Source organism: Ochotona curzoniae, unplaced genomic scaffold (genome assembly GCF_017591425.1).
Source record: "Ochotona curzoniae isolate NIBS_2020 unplaced genomic scaffold, NIBS_Ocur_1.0 scaffold_2587, whole genome shotgun sequence".
Taxonomy (NCBI): domain Eukaryota; kingdom Metazoa; phylum Chordata; class Mammalia; order Lagomorpha; family Ochotonidae; genus Ochotona; species Ochotona curzoniae.
In genome coordinates, this window is record NW_024467096.1 from 8502707 (window position 1) to 8530142 (window position 27436).

The 27436-nt window shown below is 40.6% G+C and overlaps 1 protein-coding gene across 1 annotated transcript in view; it reads left to right on the forward strand.

Annotated features, from left to right (window-relative positions):
• Positions 1-27436, forward strand: part of ATP13A4 (ATPase 13A4) — a 79140-nt gene that overhangs the window by 24802 nt on the left and 26902 nt on the right. Inside the window, exons 2-8 of the mRNA XM_041002740.1 lie at positions 475-648; positions 13043-13189; positions 17850-17920; positions 18016-18096; positions 19262-19331; positions 20813-20947; positions 24181-24250. Coding sequence (XP_040858674.1) covers positions 475-648; positions 13043-13189; positions 17850-17920; positions 18016-18096; positions 19262-19331; positions 20813-20947; positions 24181-24250 — 748 coding nt within the window. The remainder of the gene's footprint in view (positions 1-474; positions 649-13042; positions 13190-17849; positions 17921-18015; positions 18097-19261; positions 19332-20812; positions 20948-24180; positions 24251-27436) is intronic.

Genomic DNA, 27436 nt, shown 5'->3' on the forward strand with positions numbered 1-27436 from the left:
AACTTTTAAGCTTAGTGGCTGAATGACCTGGGTTTGGATCTTAGCAGAATTTCTTGCAGTGTGACCTTGGACAAGTCGTTCATTCTGTTTAACCTTTCTGAGCTCAGTACCATCATTTCAGGAATGAAGTTAATATGATCTCATTTCAGCAATAAAGCAGGACTAGGAATGATTAGAAGACCAGAGGTATCTGGTCAGAGGTATCTGAAGTTGTAATGTAGTAATTTACCCTGGGTACTCAAACAACACAAATGGTTTTTCCCAGTTAGACTGCAACTACCTGGCATTCTTGGATCATGCCTTACAGTTATTGTTCAAGAATCTTCTCCATTCTGTGCATCACTTATTCAGTTCTCTTTTTACCCTCATCAACTCCTTCATCCTCTGGACCCAGTTTCATCACTAAGATTAAACTCTGCTCATGTATTGTTCGTAATGCTTAACCAGTATTGTGTCCTTTTGATTATGTCCCAGGAAGTATTTGGCTACCGGACTCATGGATGCCGACAAGCCCTCTGTTTGGTTGGATCCATCTTGTCATTTGGAATTCTCCCCTTGGTGTTTTACTGGAGACCGGCTTGGCATGTATGGTCCAATTGTGTCCCATGTTCCTTGCAAGAAGCAGATGTTGTGTTGCTGCGGACAACAGTAAGTGTGTATCTTACTTTGTAGCTATGGCCTTTTCTCCCATTGAATTGTGGAATGCCTGGAATAAAGGTGCATAAAGCAGGTGGTTGGTAGAGGCTCCGTCTTAACTTTCTATACAGTTTTGCATCTATCAAGAATTCAATATCATAGTTTGATGGAATTTGATTAAGAAGCTTTATTTGAAAGAGCATTAAAAAATTGTAAGACTTATGACTATTAGAGAACAACTAAATTCTGGCTCAAAATAGTAAGCAGTATAAAATTGTTCTCCAGGTTACAAAATTCATGCTCACCCTTCCTCTGTGAATCTTGAATTATCCAGGTCTGTCTTCCTCACCCCCCTCAATTGGAAGGGCACTATGTGTTCGGGGGAAGGGTGAGGTGGAGAGATTAGGATCCTTCTGCGGGGGATGGTGTCTTCTGATTTGATAGAGTGACAGCTATTGATATGGTATGTTGCATTCTACAGCTGTGCTAGGGGAGCAATGCATTCACCTTATCCCTTAGGTTATGGATTCTCTCTGGTGTTCCTGTCAGTGAATGACAACTTTTATTTTTGTTCATTTTATTTATTGAAAGGATGAGAGAGAGAGCAAGAATGAGAGTGAGGGCAAGAGCGTGAGAGAGATTCTCTCCACTGGTTCATTCCTCAGATCCCTGAAATTGTGTAACCGAAGGAAGGATTCAGGAACTTAGGCTGAGTCCCCCAGGTGAATGACAGGGACCTGAATACTTGAGTTATCAACTGCTGTCTCCTCAGGTGTACATGAACACAAATCTGAAACTGGAAATAGCTGGTACCTGAACCTTGGGACATGGAACGCCCATCGTCCACGTGGTGTCTCAGTCATTTTACAAAAACCGAGTTCAACAGGATTTTTGAAAAATCAGCACATCTTGGAAGTTTGGCTTCTTTTACATGTGATAATCTCTTCAGATAAATATTCTATTTTATTCATAATGAGGGAGATTAGAAAAAACCCTTCTAATTATACATATACACACATTTACACACATACACATGATGTGTTTCAATCTGAAATCAACAAAATTGAGGAACTGGATGAGGTATTCTTTCATGTTGATTTGCTCCATTGAGGTCAACTGTGGCCCTCGTTTCTTGATCCTGGAGTCTTCAGAACAATCTATTTTATGTCTCAGTGTAGCTGATCTGTGAAATATGACACAGGCAGAGTTGAGGGAACTACCGAAGTATAATTTAGTAAGAGCTCCTTGGAGAGTAAACTTCAAACTTTAAGAAAGCAAGAGTTTGTAGTGGAGTAAGAGCAGATCATTCTGGTGATATTGGATTGCAGGTGCATTTTGCTAATGCTTCAGATCCTACTTCATGAAAGCTCCCAATATGTGCACGAGAAAAGAGTGTCTGGAAATCACTCCATGAAATGTCTTTATTGATGCATGAGGGTTAGGAGTTGGGGAAGTGATGCAACCTTCCTGGGCTCATATGCAGGCAATGGGCCTAATTAAGTCCATTTTGGCACCTGATTCTGGACCCGTCTCATAGAATATACTGAGCAAAGTGGGCCTCAAACTTCAGCTGACATCAGAAAGGCTACAGAAGAAATCTGGGGCATCTTTCTAAATCTGCTGGATTTACAATGAAGAGTATGGCTTGTAAGCTGGTTCTTGGGGGATGCCAATAATTCTGGTAAGAAACTACACTTGGAGAAAACCTGCTGAAAATGGTGATCTCTTCCTTGAGAAGTCTATAACTTACTAGGTTCTTGGGAGAGGAACAGACACCTGTGCATTTGATTTATAACTCAGAGTCGTTTTGTATAATTCTGTAGTCTCAGAGAGGAATGATCCAGATTTATAAAGGTGATATAAGTGGCCCTCCAATTCACAACCTGAGTGCTTTTCTAGGGTGATGGCATGTGTTCTTTCACACACATCAATAGGTATATAAGGCCACCATGTTTTGGAACCTTTCATAGTTCAATTCCTCCACAGGAACATAGAGACCCATGAGATTCACATCTTTTGGCATGAACGGAATTTCACTCTACCCAGCAGGTGTTGAGATTTGTCTCTTAGATGATTCTTCCTCTGTGTCTATGCCTTTGCTGCAGCAAGAACAGAATCCAAGAAATGAAGAGGGTTTTGCCTTCCAGAGGGCTGTGAAACACTCACCCACGTGAAAATGGCTGATGGCTGAACTGTGCTCCCTTGGCTTGCCGAGTCTGAACATTGTCAGGAATAAGAGGAACTATGCAAGGAAATGGAAAGGGGAAGCAGGAAAATGGGAGACGTGGAGAGGGCGGTAGGTAAGGGAAACAAGAAGAGGAAGCTCAGAGTAACAAACGTAAAAAGAGTAACTTAGAGACAGTGCATTTGGGGATCTGGAGTCTTTCCTTAGTTTTGACCTCTAGTCCTAGTAACTTAGGTGTATTCCCCAACTTTCCAGAATCTCAATTTCTTCACTTACAAAATACAAGAAACAAAATACTTGCTGTTTTATGGGCTGCTGTGAGGATGCAGCAAGATTATGTGCATAAAAGCCGTTTGCACACTGTCACACATTTGATAAAACATCACTTTGTATGCGTGTGTGCACACATGCACGTGTGAGTGTGTTATAGTCCAAGAAACTCCAATGACTTTCTACACAAAAGAACCTGCTGCACTAAGCCCCATCCACCTCTCCCAGCCCTATTCCTCTGGAGGCTGTACCCTTCCCTCTTTCCACAGCAAATCTGGTGTACTCTTCCCCACCCCCAGCATCCGGGAGGGTACCGTCTGACTAGCAATCTTAACCCTCAGCCATACTGACAAGGGACCTCTAGTTGCATGTGGTCAGGTTTGCAATTGGGTATGTAGTGGAATGACTGAAAAAAAAAAGCACTGAGTCTTCCAGAAGCGGGGTCCCTCTTTGGGCCCCTTTCTTTGCCTCTTTGGAAATGTGTGAAATCCTTCCTGCCTGTCACTGCCCCTCCTTGACTAATCAGAACAGTCTAAACCAGCTTCGATCTTGTCTTCTTCATCTTGATTTCAACTTTAATTTTTAATTACCTACTCTGGTGTGTTATACTAAATGGATTTGCTATGCCAGAGACTCTCCAAATAAATGAGACTCCAAATGAGCCTTTATGTAATTAGGCAAGAACTCAAGTATTTCTAACATTCTTACTGTCTAAGTCTTAGAGGGAAATAAGCTTAGGGCACAAGTAGTAGTTTGAAAGTCTTGTACTAGTGAGTTTTTGTTTTTTGCATGACAATGTCACCTTAAAATTTATTTGAATTATGTCACAATAGCTATGGCATAATGACTTCCCATTAGTGAGGACTGCATGACTCCCACCTGAAATGGTGTCTGTCTGTTCTTTATGTTATTAAAACACACATATATGCTCACACACAGTGCTTGGGGTTTATCATCAATCTCATGCTGGTAAGATTACAGAGGGCACTGCTGATTCGGTAGTCCCTTCTTACACACACATACACACAGTCCATCACGCACTCTCCGTTCCCTTTAGCTCTTTTTGGCTCCCCTTTAATGAGTACCTCTAGAGATTTTCATCTTTTCCCAAAAGGTAAGAGCAATTACATTTTTATTATGTCACATTTAAAGTGGCATTTTATTCATTATTCAACTACTTCTGAATTCTGACCAATATCTGTAACGATGCCATATTTCTATGCAAATAGCATGATTTACATTCATTGGCGGTTTGAATTCAATGCTCCTGATGATTTCCATGGTTTTCATCTTTATTATAATTACAAACACATTTTTTCCTTCCCTGTCGTTGTGCATCACGGCATACAGAGGAGAGCAGTGATGGCTTATGAGGCCTGACTCAAGGCACTTAATTCTGATGTATTTACTGGAGGTGAGAAGGACATTTTCTTTTTGATTTCAATTAAAGATGCCAAGGTTAGAGCCCTGCATTTCAAAAACAGAAACTGCAAATCAGCCATGCAAATGCATTTGCCCGTGCACCAGGATTCTCACCCATCAGCAGCATTTGTGCTGCCCGAACGTGCTTCCTCCTCCTCCACAAGTGGTCTCTCCCCAAACCAGCACCATTATGCAAGCTGATGCTTTGTTTTGTTCATACTCTTTTTATTATTATGATGATGAATTTTATGGTACAATTCCATAGGGTCTGGGATTTCTGCCCCCCCATTCCCACCCCTGACTGATTTTCCCCATATTATTATAACAGTTTAGTTCTTCATAAGGAGTAATAATTGCATCAGTCTGCTATTTAAGTGTGTCTCAACATTGCTGGTACAGACGTTGTCAGACAATCCAACACTTTGTTGTCTAGATACTTCCAACAGTTTCATTGGGAGTCCATCTTTGATTTAGAAGTAGGGATGCATATTGCATTGTATCTTCACACCTGGATATGGTAATATCTATTATGCCTTGTTCATACTCTTAACCATAATGTCATGATGTTTCTTCTGAAACTCTTCTTTCCATTCATTCATTCATTCATTCATTTAGTATTTACCAGATGCTTTTCTAATCACTAGGAATACAGGTATGAAGGACACAGGTGATAACTAATATGTTTTTTTTTTTAATTTATTTTGACAATCTTTACGTAGTTAATTAGGGTAAAAAGGTTCAAGGGCTACAGGAAAGTGAATAAGACTAATATTTTTTCCATATTTTTTCCTTGGGGGTATTAAGGGAGAAGGCCTACCCAACTTCCCACCCTCCCCAGGTCCCGGATGTAGGGTATGCTCTGAGGTTCTTGCTCAAGTGGTTTTGATAGTTCAAGTTATGAACCGCTGCCAATCTTGCCATTCCAAGCACTATGAGGTCTTTGAAGAGTCCACTGATTGACATAGTCCATTATAGTTGAGATGGTTGGTTGACCTGTTCTGTCTTCTCTCTTTTCTTGGTTAGGGTTCTGAGTCCAGCATTTAGATTAGGAAGATCTCCAAGGAGACTTCTTGTATGTGATAACTACATGTTTACAGGGTGATGTGATATGGCAGTGAGGAGCCAACATACCTACACACACACACACACACACACACACACACACACATTCTCTCTAGAGAGCAGATGTGCAAAGCAGGCACTCTATCTCTACTTATTAGGACCTCCTCATTCATATCAGCTTCTCCATTGCTTCTGTGTTGATTCATTCTCTGTCCCAGCTCTGGAGAAGCCTGGTAACCTGCCCTGTGTTTTTTCAGCTCCATTTTTGGTCCTGACTGTTGTAGTTCTTTTTTTGCATGTTGCCTTGTATTAAAATGCGATACATTTTGTAGTTTGTAATAAAACATGTCAGTTATTATTTCATTTAATTCTCTTAGAAATCCTGGGAAATGGGTGCTATTTTGCGATTTTACAGAAAAAGACACAGAGAATAAGTGACTTTGCAAGCTAAGTGATGTTGGAAGCAGGATTCCCCTCTCTTATCCCCTTTCTCTTCATAAATTTGATGGACACAGATAGTGTGTCAGCTGAATTTCTTTCTCTAGCTTTTTCTTATGTTAAACTTTTTGCACATAAGGACTGTGGTTTACTTTTCATTCTTTCTATAACTTACCACATATGCACAGAAGATATTCAATATCTTCAATCTGTGTTTAATTCAATGAAATATACTGAATTTAATTGGTATTCTGTCTGCATGGTTTCTGTCAGGCACTTTATTGTAAACACTAAAGTGAGTTGCCATGGTTGAGAAAGTAGATTATTACAGTGCAGTTTCTTTAAGGTACATGTTTCTTTTTCTGGATTCTACCCGTTCACCTCCCATTTCAACCTAGTTTGTAAATTAAATATTCAGCCAGAAATCCCTGACATCCTTGACCTAGCCTCTCAGACATTGCTCTGTCTTAAGCCATTATCCTTTATAACACATGACCATTAATATTGTGATTTCAGCTTTTTAAAAAAGATTTATTTAATTTTATTGGAAAGTCAGATATACAGAGAGGAGGATAGACAGAGAGGAAGATCTTCCCTCTGTTGATTCACTCACTTCCCAAGTGGCCGCATCAGCTGGAGCTGCGCCAATCTGAAGCCAGGAGCCAGGAGCCTCTTCTGTATCTCCCATGTGAATGCAGGGTCCCAAGGCCTTGAGGCCATCCTTGACTGCTTTTCCAGGACACCAGCAGGGAGCTGGATGAGAAGCAGGCCCACCAGGATACGAAACTGCACCCATATGCATTGAAGGAGAGGACTTTAGCCTCTAGGCTACTGTGCTGGGCCTGAGCTTTAAGCTTTTTAAGTCCATACATGTCTCATTTGCTACTTCCCTGTAGAGATGATTCCCCTTGACATATTTTACACATAGAGGCAAAGAAAAGCCAAAAAAAAAAAAAAGCATGAGGATCAAAGCTGCAAGCAGAAGTGAAACCCATGCTGAGAGATAATGTTTAATAGGAGCTAGCTAACACTATGTCCTGCGCAGTGACTGCTTCCCCAGTGACCGCACTGTGAAGTGACTAAAGCTGCCTTCCCTGAACAGTTTATTCTGCTGATAGGACTTCAACACAGAATAGTGCAGACTTTCTCAAAAAACAGATATGCTCAGTTCTAGAAGCTGGAAGTCCCAGGAGTGACGTGCCAGCAGAGTCAGTTCTGGTGCAGCCTCTTCTTGGCCTGCAGGTGATGGCATTCTCCCTGGACCCCCAGAGGGCCTTTCCTTTAGCACTTGTACTTCCATTGTCACGTCTTCATGTTCTGTGGACATCCTTCCTATTGGATTACAGCACTTCATCTCATCTTTATGATTCTTTAATAGCTCCACCTCCAAATGTATTTCATGATAGTGCTTCAGAGCATGAGTTTTGGGGTGCACAAGTCAGTCTATAATGGGCCAGTTTCTGACCTTCACTTTGTCCCCAATGCATGTTTTGTTAGATGAGGCTGCTGAGAACATTTATTTCCTTGAGAGTTTGAGAGGACTGAGCAAGGTGAGATGTGTGTAAAACACCGTGATGGAGACTGCGTTGCATGTAGGCATTCAATGAGCACTGGTTACTTCTTACTAACACTTCCTCTCTCAATATTTCAATGAACTAGATAATCCATATCTCCCATTACACTTAGAAAACAACTTCAAAAACAAATCAAAAAGAACTATTTCCTTTGCATGTGAACAAAAAATTCTCAGCTGTACAACTTGATTGCTTTGCCCACTTCACGTTTTAGGTCAATATATCCCCAGAAATTTATAAGATAATTAATGTGAACTTTCTCCAGTGGCTAGAATTTTCTCTATGTCTCTTATAACTAAAGCCTACATTTTAACCATTGTTAACTTTTCCTAATGAAGCAATATGGGAAATATGAGGTCAAGATATCAAGAATATCCATGGGTCTGGCTGAGAGAGAGAGTGAAAAAAATTTTTAAAAGATCCTTACTTATACAATTTGTCAAAATTGTGATGTTTTAAAAGAGTCTGAGCATTAATTTTAATCCTCTAAATACTTGACCTTGGCTAGAGTTCATCCTGTTAGCATTGCAGTGCATCCATCTCCAAGCGAAAAGTGCAGGTTTTCTAATGTCTCCTGAAACTGTGTAATGGGTTTCTTTTTCTTCTTTTTGAAGTAAGCTCAGATGTGTGTGTGTGTGTGTGTGTGTGTGTGTGTGTGTGTGTGGGTGTGTGTAGTGAGCTCCCAGACTGGAAGAGTCACAGCCCTGACTTCAAGTGATCATTACATTGCTTTTAAATTCCAAGGAACGAGGTTGCTTGTAGAAAAAAAAATGAAAGGAAATAATCCACTTCAGTGATATGTTAGCCTGACATTTTCCAGGTTCAGAAAGTGCAAGGCCACAGGAGATTAAAAACAAATGCTCAGGTGTCTGTCTTTTTCTGTCCAGGTGAAACATACATCCTCTGCGTATATTCAACTTCCGAAACCTACCGCTAATTTTTTTTTTTTAAATCTACTCTCCCAGAGTTCAAGGGCTCAAGTCATCATTTCTTTTGTTAAACAGAAGGGAAAGCCTGTTTGGTGAGGCTTGAGATGTGAACAATCCCAGATTTGCCAGGCAAACCATTCCATGTATTTGTGTTCAGGCCAATTATTTATAATGGTAGGTTCACCTGTTTTTCCAAAGTGTTAAGTGCTTGAAAAAGAGTTAGGAAGCAGACTAAAGTGGAAGAAGACATTTCCAAGGGAAGATGCTGCTTCTCCAGAAAGGGAAAGGAAGTTTCAGAAAGCTCCCAAGAACCACATGCTGCAAAAAACGAGGCAAGGCACTATATGCTACCTAGCTGTTGTATCTATGCTATGATCCAGACCTAGCACCAGAAACACTATTTTTTCACATCTTTTGAGGAACCATTAAATGCAGTATGAGTATTACTCTTACTTTTTGAAATAAGAAAATCAGGCTTGGAGAGTTCTAAGATCAACCCTCTATTTTTTCTTTAACGGTCAACGGCAAGTTGAAAGCTGAGGGAAGTTGGTAATATCATCTCCCTGGGTGTTACTACGCATTGACATACTTTCTTTGCTTTTATTTGCTTTTTTGACTCTTAAAAATTTGAATGATTTCAGACTCTTAATGTGTTAACCAAGAGGCAACTCATGGTCAGCACTGCGCACTAGCAAAACTGTTTAGCTGTTGTATATTACATTTTGCAGGATTCCATTTTACATCATCCAGAATTATGGGTTACTTGAACTCAGGGCTAATAATGGCAAGAAGTATAAACTTAGAGGCAAACACACCCAAGTTTATCCTTGACTTACTGATGCTGCAAGCTAGGAGAGATCTTTCAAACATCTATAGAAACTGTGTTTTGTAGAGAAATATGCACGCATTCCAAAAGCTTTTTATGAACTTCTAAAATTGCTTTTATACAATACGTAGTATTGCATAAAGGTAATAATACTTATTATACAGCAAGTAATATAAATTACCTTTATACAATAAGTAGTATAGAAATGGGTTTCATTTTTCATTAGTCACTTGGAGTAAAAACAAAGCTGTTGCATTAGATTAACCTTTACCTTTTTACAAAACACCACTTTTTGTTTTAACCACTTAAGAGGGAGGGAAAAAGAGGGAGAGGAAGCAGGATAGAAAGAAAAAGAGGGAGAAAACACTCTCGCACCTATTCATTTACTCCCCGAACGTTCACATCATGTGGGACTGGACCATCTTGAAATTGGGGGCCAAGAACTCAGTCCAGGAATCCCACATGAATGTCAGCTACCCAGTCAACTAACCGTCTGTCACCTGCTGACTCCATGGTTTCATGTTATCGTGAAGATGGAATTTAGAGTAGAGTTGAAGCTCAAATTTAGGCACTCAGATAGGGACTGTGAGTATCCTCACAGATATTGTAAGCACAAAAACTTGCCCCAGTCCAAGAGTAATTATAATGTGGGAAGGCCAAGGGTGGGATGATGAAGGAAACGATCATCTTGAAGGTTTAGAGAACAGATCACTCAGAGAGATTAGAGGATCCTCAGCTGTAACTTTGAGCTGGACCCTGAAGAATGGTTAGGCTCCATCCCATATATTCATGTGAAGGTGAACTGAGAGGAGAATATGGATTCCAGGGTAAGGAAGCAGCAGGAGCAAAGATATGGAGGTGGGCTTCTCTTGGAGGGAGAATCTGTGCCTTTTGCAGTCAGCTCTGCAGCTCTTTATGGCAGATGTAGCTGTGGTGGTGAATATCCTTAGCTCTGATCTGCATTCCTCAGGCATACAATTCTTCCCAGGCCTGACTTTCCTTTATATCTTAATGCTGGACCACACGTGTGAGCGAGCTTTATGCTTAGCACTTGCCCTTCCAGATAAGAATAGTTGCTGTTACTACATCTGTTTCCGTGGACCATTGTGATCTTCACTAATCCATTCATTCCATGCTTCTGAGGGTCTGCAGGCATGGGGAGCTGTGGATTACTGAGTGTAAGCGGGATGGAGATGTTAGGAGAGAGGATTGCTGAGGGAGAATGTGACAGGTTAGGAGTGATTTCTGGGGGACTTCCTCCAACCTGGATCCTGCACTTGCAGATAAATGAGGATGCTGAGACTGGGTAGTTTAGAGGAGGGAAGCTGGAGGACTTTTCGGGCCCAAACCGATACACCTGCCCATGTGGGAGACCTGAACTGTGACTGTGGGTATCAACCACCACCTGTAGGGGCACACAAAAACCATAGCTGGGTGGCTTGCCTGATAGGGATCAACCGCAGTATCCATAGTGAGTGTTGGGACAGGGAATGGATCATGTTAGGCTGGGCTACAACACAGACCAGCTCATGAGAGAACCAGGTCTGGGAGCAGATTCTGTGGGGGATCGTGGGCTCATCCGTGTGGGACTGCCATACTAGCTGGTTTGCTCAATGGCTAAAATGGTGATGAGCTGAAATAGACATGACTATGGAGCTCAACAACATTCATGGGAGTAGGGCAAGCTACAGCATCTGATGGCAAAGGTCAAGCTGGGTGATGGGTTATGCCTGGCTGGGTTGCAACAACCACTGGCATGCACAAGATCTGTGGCTGGGAGCAAACTTGGTCAGGGAGCTAAGGGAATGCCCCTGCTGGGCTACAGTTCCTACTAGTGAGCATGAGAGCTGGAATGGGGGTGTTGAGATGGACTGGACATAGCTGCAGCATCCCACGGCATGATGTAGACTGGATGTGCCAAACTGGGCTAGGCTTCAGCACCTGCTGGTGCTCGCAAGAGTCAGGGTACATATAAGTCAGATTGGGCTTGGTCTCTATACTCACTGTATCACATGTGAGCTGGGTATGTGGGTGGACCAGGCATGGCTAGGCTGCAGCACCCAACAGTAAGAGCTGGAATGAGTGTAAGCTGGAAAAGACTGAGACTGGGCAAAACCTCCTATCAAACTAGGCCATAGTATCATGTGGAAAGTACAAGATCTGGGCATGGGAGTTGGCCCAGTAGGGAAACTCTGGGCAATTCTCTAATGAGCTGCCCCTCCCACTGGTGAGCACTGAGAGCCAGGACTAAGGGTGGACCTGGCTGGACAGGTGGTGGCACCCACTGATATGAGTGTGGGATGGATATGGGGTTGGTTGGGTTGAGCTAGGTTCCAATGCCCATTGATGTGTACAAGAGTTGAATGGGATGTGGGACAGACTGGATCAGTCTGCTGTACATACTGGCATGCACAGGAACCAGGGCTGGGGTTGGGCTTATTAGGGACTAATGGGGTCACTCTGACTAGGCTTTAGCTTCTGCTAGTGTATGTGAGGGCCAAGTATGTGGTGGATAGGGTTAGGCTAGATCGCAGTATTCATTGCTTTGCATATGAGATGGGGCTGGGGACAGAACTGATCAGGTGACTGCAACCACCAGTGTGTGTGTGTATATAAGCTGATATGGGTGATGGACTGAGCTGGACTCCACACTGTCTGGCACACAAAGGAATCAGGTTGGAGTCACTTCTGGCAAGGTTTCTTTGGGGATCCCCTGAACTGGATCACTGAACTCAGAACTCCAACCGTGGAAAATCACACAATATGTGGTCTGATCGTGGAGTGCATGTGTCAGTACTGGCTCTCCATAGTTGCTGAGGCCTGGGTGGCAGATGGCATGCCCAGATGGTCCTGGGGGCCAAGACAACCAGTTCATTGAGGCCTACAGAGGACGTCTAGTACTATAGAGAGCTGAATAAATTAGACAGCTCTCCTGGACAAGTATCTGAGTGAATAGACTCTAAGGTAGACTATGTCAGCTAATGGATCTTGGAAGGATTCCCTCAGGCTTGGAACAGTGAAATCACAGCATGTCAGAACTTTCAGCATCAGTTTTGCAGTGTCATTGGAACATGCTCCACATTGGGGATTTTGGAATGACATTGGGTGGCCTTCCCACATTTCTGGGTAGTGAATGCAATTGGGTTGCTTGGAGCAGCCCTCTCCCCTTGTCTCTCCACTTACTCAGAAGAAAAAAGGAGATTGGAGGCAGTTGTTTCACCCACTTTCCCCCTTTCCTTGACCCATTCCACCCTAATTGGTGGTTCATATAGGTATGCATCCCTCTCAACTATGTAAACATCACCAAAATTAAAATAAATTTATTATTATTTTTAAAAAGATGAGGATGGTGTTCTTAAGTGATTTCCTCACCCTTGGAGATACACTGAGACCTTTGAAATGCTTGTTTTATTGTTTTCTCTGTGAAATTTTGCACCTGGACCTAGCACTACGGCCTAAGGTAAGGTAAGGGGAGGAGCATGGGTTCCTAACTGAGAATATACCTCTTGCTTCTCTAGCTCTGTTGGCAATTCATATTCATACATGCTATGTATCCAACATGTTTCAAAGACATAACTCTGCCAAGAATGTTCATCAACTCCATAAACTTAGAGTTGCATTAAAATACTATTTTTCAAGTTGAATCATAGCCTAATGACTTGTCTTAACTTTATGGAGTTTCTGGTATCTGTTTCTTCAGGATGAATTCCAGACTTACTCTCGGAAAAAGGTAACATGGATCTACTTGTCAGCATTGAGCAGTGCCTTTGGTCTCACTCCTGACCACCCTCTCATTACTGAGGAGGAATACATCATCAACAGAGCCATCAGAAAGCCAGACCTAAAGGTAGGTGCATTTATGCCTGCAGTTGATTCCACATTCACACAATCCAGAACAAGGTGAACTTTGGGAGCTCCATTGTGCCAATCCTTGACTGGCAGTGTAACGAATAGACTTTGGAGCTAGAAAGGACTCACTTGAAATCCCAGCTTTATGCTTCTAAACAGTGCAAACCTGATTTATTTAGTTCTGCTGAATCTAAGTTTTCTCATCAATAAAATACAATGGTAAAATACTCATTTCTATGATTAGTTGGTGAAATTCAGTAAATTAAGGAATTCAATGGTCCATATAGTGCCAGGTCCAAAACATCATCCTTTAATGGTATTATGTTCTGGATTATAACCTGCATAAAGGATTAATCTGACAGTAGGCGATTATCACCCAAGGCACATTCTAAGGAGTTTTCTTATATCTATAAAATGACCTTATTTTGAATTCTGTCATTCAAAGGTATTGGGATAATCCTTCTTCACTATATTAAATTAATACAACTCAGATTATGACTAGTTAACATTGATACTGTGACACATTTAATGAGACAAATTGTTTGCTACATTGTTAAAAATAATAAAAGCCAATTGTCAAGCATTTTTTAAACAGTCAATTATTTTCACCTAGTGATCTTAGCTGCCCAAATAAGCATAGCAGCAGAGGTCAAATCCCTCCACCTAACAGATTTCCTAATTCACGTGGAGAAGCGGGCTTCACAGATCTGCCTTATGCACATGGCCTCAGAGTCTTACTGTCTGGAAATTCATGCATTCTTAACTGCATTGAATATATAAATGTACAGACAAATGAAGAGATGCTCGAATAAGTAAACAGAACTTGAGAAAGGCGAAGAGGTCTAGAAAAGGAAAGTTGTTTCTATCTATGCTCAATATCTTCATTTCTCAGGGAGCTGGGCTGATAACCGTCCCTCTCTGAGTCTTGAGTTTCTTATTTACAGAACTAGAGCAATGATCCCTTCCCTGCCTGCTTCTCAGGGCGATTGTGAATCCAAAAAAAGAAGGCTTGTATTAAAAGGCATATATTAAGGTGATTTGTGAATTGCTGCAATTTAAATTGACAATAGGGCTAAAACTTTCATTGGATTGAAAGAGAAGTTATGGGATCAGCCTTGGTGACATGATGTCAATAACGAGCAACCAAACTGATCAATTGGACCATCTACAGGAAGTTTGGAGAGTGCCACCAAGAAACTAACTCTGGTTTGCAAATATAGTCTGGGGAGACTATAAGGACCACCTTGTGGGATGGCATGCCAACCTGAAACCCACAGCTGAAACAGGGTGCTCTGGCAGCATGTGCCAACAAGAAACGGAGGGCGAGAAGCCTAGGAAGAGGAACTCTTCCTGATTCAGGGGTGGAATGACGAAATCCACTCTGCAGTAAATGCTCCATTTCTGAGTTACAGTTTCCTGGTCCAAAGTTCTAGGGAATGGGTGAATAAACTAATCTCTTTCTTAACCTGTCACCTGCTTGCAGAGGCTCCCAAGGTGATGAACTAAGCAGTTAAACTGCAGGCAGAGTTTTGTGTGGGGGAATCTCAAAGATGCTTGGAAGGTCTATGAGGACATTAGCTTTCTCATTGTGCAAGGGTGGCTGTAAAAGTCATCATGCAGTCTCTATCTTAAGGCCTACAATACAATGTACCAGTAGTCCCTTTATCCCTTGGTATGGCTGCCTTCATCTTTGGATGTTCCATGTTCAGGATGCTCTGTATGTTTCAGTCTGTGGTTTCACAGCCTTTTGATTAAAGTTCTGTTACTTCTCAGGGCCTCACATTCTACTGCGGATTCTCCTTTATTCTTTTTTTAAAAATGTTTCTAAAACAGATCATCAAATTTATGAAGTTCATCAAGTGGACAGTCCCTACTGTATACAAATTGAATGCTGACATTAAGGGATTTTCAAATTCTCTTTTGAAAACTAAATATTATATCCTTTGAGGGGCTGAACTTTAGAGTTAGATGGACCAGCGTGATAATTCCAGCCTTGCAAGTGGCTCCATCAAAATGAAGTTCAGCTGCAGAGTGAGTGGGAAGCAATGTCTGTCCTACCATAGAATGATGAGAAAGACTGAAGACAATGTGTGAGAAGCTGTTGAAAAAATAGTGATTGTCAGTACCCAATCCTCTCTGCAAAACTTTGGGGAGTACTGCAAAGGAAAGTTAAATTCTAAGGCAACAAACTTGAGTTCCTCATAGGATCATGATAGCTGAGCCCTTGCAGCACTGGACACTTTCGAATACTTTGTTCTCTAATTTTCTATTTATTATCAATTATTGAGTATTATCAATGAAAGCTCCCTTTAAGTTTGTAATGAAAATCAATTGGAAATAGGACACATTTTTAATACTTTACTTTGCAACTAACTTATTGAATAAGCTTGTGTGTGCGCACATGCACACACACACATTTGCTTAATGAGTGGAATCAAGATTCATTTGAGGTAACTTTTACTGGAGTGCAGGGATTCAAACCATATTTCTAGTTGATATGGTTTTGCAAAGCATTCGTTCACTTACCTAATCAAGAATATATTGAGCACTTAAAACTTTCCAGCTATATGCTCTTTCCAGTTTTACAATTTATTATATAATGCCTGCACTGACTATATTATTTCTAGGTATAGGAGATAGCTAGAGGAGCTGAAGTAGAACTCAAACATTTTTTGGCCAATTACCTCCATTTATTCCTGGAGAAACTGAGGTGCAAAGATACTCAGCTAAAGCATACAGCAGCAGAGTAGCTATAAAAAGAAGCTTTGAACATTGTTTCCTGACTTTGGCTGCACATTAAAACTACCTGGGGGAAATTCTGAAATATTCATGCCCATGATGCACTGCAGCCAAATAAAATCAGAACCTGCTGGAGGGGAAAGGAACAGGCAAACACAAGTGGTTTTTGAAGTCTGAGACTATAACCATTTCTGTATTGCAGTATCACACTCCTATTGCTTCTCTTTGTGCTTGGTTGGTGCAGCAGTTCATGGCAACTCAGATTCACATATAAAGCTGCTTAGAGACATTAGAAGCAAGAAGGCAATCATCACCAGCACTCGCCCTTCCTCTTCCACTGCTAACACCCTCAATCCCTCACTTACCAGCTTAATCTTTTTTAGCATCTTCTATAGATTATTCCAAGGCCTGTCATCTATAAGTTAAAGTCACAGATACCTTATCCTAGCATTTAACCCTGCTCATATTTGGTCTTAGTTTATTCTTCCAGTTTTATTCTCCATTCTGCAGTTACAGAGCCCCACTCCTTGAGTCGCACCTCTCAACTGACTCGTGGACTATCTCTTCTACTTGTCCTCTTCTCACCTGAGCAATCTTCTTCCATTTCTCTAATATTGTAGCTCAGTTGTCATCTCTTTCAGGATGTCTTCCATCCTCCATGTTTCTATAGAATTTCAAAACTATGGGCCCGGCGCGATGGCGCAGTGGTTAAGGTCCTCGCCTTGCACGCCTGTATCCCATGTCGGCGCCGGTTCTAATCCCGGCAGCCCCGCTTCCCTTCCAGCTCCCCGCCTGTGGCCCCGGAAAGCAGTCGAGGATGGCCCAAAGCTTTGGGACCCTGCACCCACGTGGGAGACCTGGAAGAGGCTCCTGGCTTCGGATCGGCATAGCATCGGCCGTTGCGCTCACTTGGGGAGTGAATCATCGGACAGAAGATCTTCCTCTCTGTCTCTCCTCTCTGTATATCCGCCTTTCCAATAAAAATAAAATAAATCTTTAAAAAAATATTTAATTGAAAGGCACAATAGCAGAGGTGGGATTCTTTCAGCTGTTTCTTCATTGTCCAAATGGCCACAACAACCAGGGCACAGCAGTAGTCAGGAGCTTTGGCTGAGACTGCTATTTGTGTTTCTGGATCTCAAGCAGTTGGACTCTCTGCTATCACTTTCCCATATACATTAGCAGGGAGCTGCATGGGAAGTGGAATGACTGGGACTCACATAGGTAGTCATATAGGATGCCAGCACTGCAGGTAAAGGCTTAGCACATTAAATTATAGTGCTGGCCCTGGAAAATATTTTCTTTCCTTCACATTTTAAAAGTAATAGACAGGCCAAGCATGGTAGCCTAGCAGCTAAAATGCTCACCTTGCATGCTCCAGGATCCCAAATGGGTTCCGGTTCTAATCTTGGGGGCCCAGCTTCCCATTTAGCTCCCTGCTATGGCTTAGAAAAGCAGTTGTGGATGGCCCGAAGCCTTGAGACCCTGCACCTATGTGGGAGACCCGGAAGAGGCTTTGGGCTCCTGGCTTCAAATTAGCTCATCTATGGCTGTTGCAGTCACATGGGGAGTGAAACAACGGGGGGGGGGAAAATCTTCCTCTCTGTCTCTCCTCTTCTCTGTGTATCTTATTTTCTAATAAAAATAACTAAATTTTTTTAAAAAAGTAATAGAGTATAGAAACATGAGTTATTAATTAATGTATTTTATCAATAGAGTAGGCCCAGGACAAATTTTACTGAATCATGACTTCTAATAAAGTATGCCATTGGTGAAGCAAAAAGGATAGATAAAATAGAGAAGGATAAAATAAATAAGTGTATCAAGACTCTTTGTTTCTTCCACAAATGCTTGTCTCATCTGTGGTTGTGTGTCCTCTGTGATCCTCACACTAGAAACTTGGTGCTTTTCTTTTGTAGGTAAGATGCATAAAAGTGCAGAAAATAAGATATGTTTGGAACAACTTGGAAGAACAGTTCCAGAAAATTGGGTATGTTCTTCTAACAAGTACCTCTAATAAGGAAAATTACGACTTCAAATGTGTTACTGCTAAATATGCTCATCTAATTATTATTATTATTCTAGTTCTTTGGAAGATTGGCTCAGTTCTGCCAAGATACACCTAAGGTTTGGATCAGGTCTAACAAGAGAAGAACAAGAAATTAGGTATTGTGAAACTGTTGCTCATGCAGCTTAAAAGAACTGTTATCACCCTAGCCGATCGCTTAACATCAGAAAATGTCATGATGCTCTGTTTAGCACTATTTGGATGCTTTCACATACATTATCTCCTACATGCTTCAACAGCAGCTAGGGAGCCCCATAAGAACTCCATGGAAGATTTGCTGTTGCAGAACTCCAAGTCAGTTATGAGGCAGAGGATTTAGGATGGCCACTGGGATGGCGAGTGCATCTGTGGCTTTGAACAAATGTCTTCTTCTGGGCCTTGGCTTCCAAGCTGTAGAACAGGGCAGGGGGACCGAGTGATGGACTTGCTGGGGCTCTTTCTGTGACTTTTGCATTCTTCCTCACTCTGTTTCCAGGGCTCTGGGAACACCTAGAGTCACGGAACATCAGCACCTTCTGGGGAGCTTGCTGGAAATACAGAATTTCAGATCAGGTCTCTCCCCTAATGGACCAGAGCCTTCCTTTTCAATAAGGTCACCAAGTCAGCTTTATGCATGGGCCAGTTGGAGAGCCCTGCTCTAACACATTCTACCAAGCTTTTGGATTTGAGGGTCTGTGAAAGGTACAGAGCGTGATTAGAGTTCTCGCAAAGGTAAAATAAGTCAAAATGTCAGTCTTCCACATAACCAAAAAAACACATCTCTGAGTCTTCTTTTAGACAGACGTGTAATTCTATGTATTGAGAGCCCTGGATCTTTCCCCTCATATTGCAACAAATTCTGCAGATTTCTATCATTTCTGGACTGGGGTAGGATGATAGGTATGGTATATTTTTTTCTAAATGACCTCCCCATCCTTCTTCCATGAATCAAAAATTCAGGAGAGACAAAGTCAGGAACATGTCAGTTTTGAAACTGCTTGAATGAAAGAATAGGTGATATACAATATCCAAATCACCATTTGAGGAAGTTATTAGACCTTTAAGGAAATTTAGGTCAAGAGAAGCAATATGGTTTTGTTTATTGTTTTGAATACTTGGAACACAGTTGTTCAGAAAAAGATTGAAATATTACAAAACAAGAGAGGGCTATGTTGATCATACAAGTGAGTTAGCAAGCATGGAGTAGAGCCTTTTCTGAATGGGTGAGAGTGAGTTTCATTGTTCATTATTGGCAACAAAGTGAGCTGTGTTCTTCTCCTACAGGAGGTTAATATGTGGACCCAACACTATTGATGTTGAAATAACACCAATTTGGAAACTTCTCATCAAAGAGGTAATTTCTTTAATATTTCCTCTCAGTATTTGATAGAAATTAATTTTGTTTTAGTCAAAGAATCAGTAGCACTACTTATTAATAAATGATTAATTTTTGAGGTATTTAAAAAGACTGTCAAGTGAATTTTTCATATTTCTTATCTTCTCTTTCTCTTGAAGTGCCTCTTTTGTTCATTGTGTAATAAAATGCAGAATGGGACTCTCATGCGTACTTGTGTGATTTAACGTCTAGTTGGATACGTGCTGTTTCATCCTACTTGCATCTCTCCCTCTTTCTTCCTTCTCTTTCTTCTAATTTTTGCAATACTATTGCTACCTCGCCCATTTCAGTTTTGTGAAGCTAAAATGATAAATATTATATAAATAATCTTTTTCTTAAGGACATACACAGTTTCCTTGGCATTTAAAGCTTTGGGAAGAATAAAACCATCTATTTAACCTTACTAAGTTCTACTGACCTAATTCATTGTAGTTACGAGAGGGAAAGAAGGACGAATGTTCCATGTGGACTCCATCCCTGGCCTTCTCATGTTTCATAGCCACAAAGCTGTGCTCTAGAACTTTCTCTGTACTTGGCACCCATTGGTCCTTGCTTGAAAAAAAGTGTTTCCTAATGTCAAAGTAACATCTCAATACTTCCGGCAAATCTTGAAGCATGAAAGGAAGAGAAGCAAATTGAGAGGAGCTTTCTTATGCTTCCTCTCTCAGTAGGAGCAAGAACTACCGTGCTGGTTTTGCCCTGATGGAAACCATGCAGAAGCATGTGATTCAGGCCACAAAGCAGAAGCACAACTCATGGAGTTAATGTCTCTCCCTTATGGTTTTCTCCACATTCCACTATAACTTACCAGTTTTGACTCAGCTTTCTACGTTTGGGAAAATGTAATCTTGAACTCGTCTGTTATTGTACAGCTCCTCAAGGGACTGAAATATGCCACAGAATAGAATGATAGCCAAGACAATCGTTCAACTTCATATGCTTGAACTAGAATTTCAGCTTTCTCCAGTCTAGTGATTATAAATGGAAAATATTTGTATCTATTTCTTAGACAGTTTGGAGATGGTCACCATGATGACACAAGACATGCTGCTTCGCAAGTTTTAAAAGGCAGTAGCACTTGTGTTTATAAGTGCTCTAGGATCAGATTGACTTGATTTGAATCTCCACTCAGTGCTGATCACAGCTGTATGATGGGACAAGTTTCTCAAGACTGAAGGCTCCATTTCTTTATCTTTACAATGTAGTAAATCAATAGCTTCTGGTTAACAAGGTTACACGGAAATTAAATGAACAAATTTAGGTAAAGTTGTTATTGCTGTATCTGACAGATGTAATTGCTGAATAAATTTAATAATAATAGTAAGACTGCATGGGATGACTCATCTCAAAGAGATGTTATGGAAACAAACAGGTCAATGAATTACCAAGTGTGAAGTCTAAATATCTCCCTTGTCTTCTTATTTTTTGTCTGTTAACAGGTTCTAAATCCATTTTACATATTTCAACTCTTCAGTGTCTGTCTATGGTTTAGTGAAGATTATAAGGAATATGCTTTTGCCATCATAATCATGTCCATCATTTCCATAGCTTTGACAGTATATGATCTCAGAGAGGTGAGTTTTCCCATTAATTTTGTAGTTTAAGAAAGAGAGACAGCAATAATTACTTCACTGAAACTTTACTAAAAAGGAAAGCCAATAAATAGTTTTGCCCACTTCATATTGGTTGAGATCAAGTTTGCAAATGTTTAGCACAGTCACTAATACTCAGCAAGCTGGTCCCATCTCTTCCTCTTCGTTTTAAGCTCTGACCTCAAGTTTTTTTCCCCTGTCTTTATTTTACTCAGGGATGATTAGCCACCTCTTCCCCTAAATGCAAAGGCTCAAGAAGTAACTGTAAATTTAAAAATATATAGAATACTGAGGACCTTGAAGATGGTGAAGGCTAGAAGGTTAGAAGGCAGAGGCACCTTTTCAACATGCGTTCCCCTGCACTTCACGTTTGACTGACACTCATTTGTCAAGGTCCTGATTCAGCTCCTGACTTTGCTAGGCACCAGAGGGTCTAGGCACTACTGGAAAATAATCCCAGAGAAGACATGATTGACTTCTCTCTAAAACTATGAATTACCCATCTCATACAGGTAAACTTTCTATGTCTCTGAGCAAGTTACTCAAGTTACTCTTTCATTCTTTGAAATTAATTTTCCAAGTCATCTCTTTAACTTTTTGGGATGCCTATTTTTTTTATACTCCACTTTCTGTAGGATTCAACTGATTATCTGACCACTTACTTCACAGAGAAGATGGGAGGCACTGGACAATTTGCCCAACTCCCCACGCTCACAGACCCAGACATGCACCTCCACACATTCCTCTTGTACTCACTCCTCACTGTGGTGGAGGAAGGGCCCTCTGCCGGCTTAAGATGCTCTCCTCTCTCCTCCTACTGGGAAGCTCATGCAGTCTGTGAGTTCTTTCTCATTCTGCCTGAGACTCCTTTCATCAGCATGGGATATTTTGGAACCTCTTCCACCTTAAAAACAAAGCTCAAATAGATGGTTTAATATCCCCATTCTCATAACTAAAATGTTACCTTAAACTCAATGCAGTCAATACTGAACTCAAGAATTCCTCCCCAGATCTGCTCATTAGGCTTCTTTGGTTTGATGATACCACTGACTGTTCATTTGCAAAAGCCTGGAATCTGCCTGCCATCCCATTCTTAAAATCGTTTTTCCTTTTTTGCCAGTCATATGACCGGTTCTGTTGATGGTTCTAGTGTTAGTTACTTTTCTTGCTCTACCAACATTGTCCAAGTTACCATCCCCTGCCTGTCAATTGCCTGCCAGTTTGTCTCACTACATTTGTTCTTGCCTGCCTCTAATCCAGTCTCCGTGCAATTGGGTGAACTACATTTATTTTAAGATTTATTTTTTTGACAGGCAAAATGACAGGAAGAGAGAGAGAGAGAAACAGAGAGACTGAGAGAGCCTCTGTTTGTTCATTCTGTAAATGGTTGAGACAGATGAGGTTGTGTCAGGCTTACTCCAGGAACCAGGAACACCATCCTGGTCTCCTACATGGCTTACTGGGGTCCAAGCATTCAGACTATCTTCTGCTGCTCTGCCAGGTGCATTAGTAGGGATGCTGGATTGGAAACATAGTACACTTGATCTTAGCCAAAAGGCTGAGAAACATAGTAACTGGGCTTGAAGAACAACCGATGTGCTGATTGTTGCAAATGGTGGCTTAATCTGCTCAACTACAAAACTAGCCTCCCTGAACCACCATTTTGAAATATAAACCCAAATCATGATTATTCACATGCTCTCACTGACCAAGTTCCTGCAAAGTATTACTGTTGGCTCCTGTCACCGTTAACTTCTGAACCTCACCATTACCTTAAGATTCTGAGAAGTTTTTTCAGTTTTCTGGTATCTGGAACGTTACAGTTTTGGATGGGATACAAATATCTTATTTATGGAAATAGTTTTGAGTTCTCAGCCCCTGTGAGAAAATCCCTTCAGACCTTGAGGGATTCTCAGAGTGCAGTCAGAGTACCCTGCTCCTCTTGCACCTGTAACTTGCTGGTGGTTCTTGTAGCTTGAACTGCTCTGACTGCACTTGTGGCTTACATTTGGTCTTGCTTAGCTCTCCTTCCTGAATTCACCCAAGCCTCCTCTGTACTTCTTGCCTTCTAACCATAGCAGTCCTTGTTTCCTGAAACATAGTCCTTTCTGTGGCTACATGAGCACATGGAGACATGTCACCTGGAATTGCCCTTTCTTTGCATCTTCGTAATTTACCTTCACTCCTTTGACTAAAATGACTCCTACTCAGGTGTTAGATTCAATATTACCTCTTCAGGGAAAACTTTCTTTGTTCCTGTTGCTCCACAGAGTCCTGGAGCTTTTAGTCTCATCTCGTTGCTGATTGTGATCATGCATTCATGTAGAATATTGCATTGAGATGCATTTTCTCAAGACAGTGTATGTCCCTTAATGGTAGAAGGCTCTATCTTCTCTTTACCGTTCTATCCGATTTCTTAGCAGAGTTTCCGGAGCACGAACAGGCTGCTCAATAAATGCTGAGTGAATGCACAAATGAGTAAATGGAAAAGTTGATAGCAAACTCCCCGTCTTTGACTTTATATCTGCTAATCATTTTTAGAATACATAAATATTATTTGCAAATAATATTAAGTCAGGAAATGTAGAGTGTCTTATTTGAAAATCAGGAGAAAACTGAACACACTGAATGATGGGTACTTTTCACGCCCCAAATCAGTTGGAAGATCTATTTTTTTTTTAATACGTGTAGAAATAGATACAATTTTATTTTTTTGTGTGTTCATTACTCCATATGTTTCTTGTACTAGAACAATAAATACCATGAGGAAGCAGCAGGAATTACCAAACTCCTTAAGTGTTAATTGACTGGAGACTATAAAATGGGACAACTCAAAGCTGCAAGGACACTTGGTCCTTTAAACTATGTAGGTACAAACACACATTTTGAATGATGTATTCTCAATGACACGCACCTACTTAACTGAACACAAATTTGTGTGTGTGTGTTTTAAATACTCCTTTTGACTAGAAAAGCATGTGTGGGAACATGTTTCTGCTGAAGAACACCTTTTTTTTTTTTTTTGGCCCGGAGAGGAGCACAGCAAATTGGAAGCTTTTTCTGTTGAAGGGTAGCGTGCTCACTGTTTTGTTTATAAAGAGTGTATTCAGCTGGAAACTGAGTTATCTTTAAATAAAGTGGGCACCTTACAGAGTAAAACATCTGACATCTCTACTCAAGCAGATAAGGCTTTCCTCTTTTTTCTTCTTTTTCAGCAATCTGTAAAACTCCATCGTCTAGTTGAGTCACACAATAGCATTACAGTCTCTGTTTTGGGAAGAAAAGGTAAGATCCATTGTTACAGATCTATGTGGTTTGTATATGGAATCAGAAAAGCACTGAAATTTGTGTTTCTGATTGTTGCTACTACTCCATTCGTTATATGTACCTTTTTTTTTTTTGCATTTTCTTATGAAAGTGTAGCATTTAGTATATTTTTGACCTTTAAAAATAATTTTATTGAAATGGAATTGGCATATGATAAATGGATCTTATTTATGATGTATTGTTTGATACAAAATAAATAGCAATGAAGCCATCCCCACAGTCAAGATAATTTGATTGACCACACCTATGGGTATCCTGTGCTTGTCTATAGTACCTCTCAGCCCTTCCTCCTCTCCCACCAGACTCAGATATTCACTTACTTGTCTTCTGTTATGTTAGATCAGCTTTCATTTTTGGAAATTTTACACAAGTGCTGCTGTGCAGTATGCATTTTGTACTTATTACTTATTTTGTTTTCATTTTTGAGCAGCAGAGTTTATAAATTTCTTTCACTCTATCCATTTTATTACAAGTGCTGATAATTCTTTCCTTTTTATGCCTGAGAGTATCCCGTTGCATGGTAACACCAATTTATCCATCTATTCACACACTGATGAGTATTTGGAATTTTTTCCAGTTTGGGCTGTTGCAGATAATATTGCTATGCCATTGTGGTCACAGGTCTTTGCATGGACACACAATTTCATTTCTTACAGGAAATAACTGGCTGTAGAATGGTTGGGTCATGTGGTAGGCATATGTTTATCATTTCAAGAAGCTGTCAAACTTTTTCCAAGGTGACTGTACCATTTTACATTGCCATCAGCAGCGGGATGAGAGTTCTAGTCGCTCCACACTCTCACCAACACTTGATATGGTTAATCTTTCTTAGTTTTAGACACCTTCAAATATAGTATGATCTCATTGTCATTTTCATTTGTATCTACCTAGTGACTGATGGCCTCGAACATCTTCTCAAGTGTTTATTATCTATTGTTATACCTCTTATGCTATAAAATGTCTATTCAAGACTTTTCATATGATTGTTTTGTTGTGTCCTGTATGAAACATGCTTTGCAAATAGCCTCTCTTAGTCCATGACTTACGTTTTCATCCTCTTCACAGCATTTCTCTAAAAACACACTCTACATTTAAATCTAGTCTATAATTTGTTTTCTTTTGCAAATCACATTCTTGATTTTATAACCAAGAAAATTTTGCTTGCTCAAGGTTACCAATTTTTCATATTGTTTCCTAAGGCTTTGTAGTTTTAGGTATTTATTGAGTTTTATATTTTATTTTGATTTCTCTGTTTCGATTAATCAATTTTTTTTTGTTTGGGACTGAAGTTTATTTTTTTCAAGTAGGTATCTAAATGCCTTAATGTTTGTTAAAAGATTAATCTAGTGGTTGCATTTGCATCTTTGTAAAGAATCAGTTGTACATATACAAGTGGATGTATTTTGGGGCTCTGCGTCCTATTCTATTGATATATTTACCACTGCCACAAAAATAGCCTCATAATAAGTTTTGATATAGAATATTATGTCCATCAATTTTACAAATAACTTGTTATTTTTTTAAATAAAATGACAGGATTTTGATTTGATTTATACTGAAGCTATAATTTGATCTTTGGGGCATTAATTTATTCATAACATATGGCTATGATATATCTTTCCAGTTGTTTAAAAGGTGAGTAAATCCCAGATACACCTGTGACACATTCAGGGTTAGAGTGGACAGGAAGGAGCAAGACAGGACAGAGATCTTTCAGCTTTCATCTTGTGCTTGTGGGAAAAAGAAAGAGAGCATCCCTCCCTGTTGCCTGGCCTCCTGCGAGCCCAGAAAGAGGAGGCTCATGGTACCATGATACCATTGCTCAAGTTCCGAGTGGGGGAAGTACATTCTGAAGAAGGGGTCATGTGGGGGTTGGAGTTATGGTTTCCAGTTCATAACTCTAAGCTACTATTTGTCTGTCTGATTTGGTTCCCTCATCAGAGATTTTTGGCCCCCTATGTTAAGGGTTGATGAAGAATGTAGCTTCATCACATCTTCTGTAGCTACTTCTTACTGATTAAGAGCATAAGGCCTTACATGTCCTAGGCTTGTCAATCTCTACCCGTCTCATGAGGTGGAAATTCTAGTTGGTACTGGAATGACTGTGTCCCCCAGATTGTCATCGCCATCCTGAGAAGTCGTTGGGCCCTACAGCAGAGAATCCCATCAATCAGCATGTGTTAAATTAGAAAAAGAAGTTGCAGGTAGAGTGCTCCTTAGCACAAAGATGAATAATTTCCCTTACAGTGAGCATAGCACCATCAGAGTAGAGGTGAAAGGCTCCATCATTCACTGCACAGGCTCCTCCTTGCTCCACATGTCAATAGTTGGCATTTTAGACATAGTCTCACGTGCCATTCACATCTGTGAATGTTATATTAAAGATGCTAATGAAGGAAAATCTAAACATATTTCCAGACAGGGTAAAGAGAAGAAGCAAGAAAAAAAATCACACCTGCCTCAAAGTGCACTAGCCTTGGGCCTGGCACGGTGGCCTAATGGCTAAAGTCCTCGTCTAGAATGCACTAGGATGCCATATGGGTGCCAGTTCTAATCCTGGTAGCCCTGCTTCCAATCCAGCTCCCTGCTTGTGGCCTGGGAAAGCAGTCAAGGATGGCCCCAAATCCTTGGGATCCTGTACTTGCGTGGGAGATGCAGAAGAGGTTCCAGGCTCTTAGCTTCAGATCAGCATAGCTCCGGCTGTTGCAGCAGCTTAGGGAGTGAATTAACAGATGGAAGCCCTTCCTCTCTGTCTCTCCTCCTCTCTGTATATCTGACTGCAATAAAAAAATAAATCTTTAAAAAAAGAAAATAATTCATTTTTACTTCTCTCACACCATTATATATTCAAGGTAGATTATTTCTATAAGGAGAAACATCTTTATTCAACTCTTTCATTACCCCGAGACTCAGTTTAAGAAAGTAAGACAAATATTTGATTGTTTCTTTTGTTTAAATAGCTTTCATATTAAGGGTTGGATCATTTAACATCTGAGACATTGTTAAAGTGCTAACGTTAGACATGGTTGATGCATTTTCATCTATCTTAGTTTTTATTCCTGTTTTTGTTCAAATTGTCCTGTTTGATCATTGAGAGCCTCTTTAAAATAGTACCCCAAGTTTACCATGACCCTGATCATCATT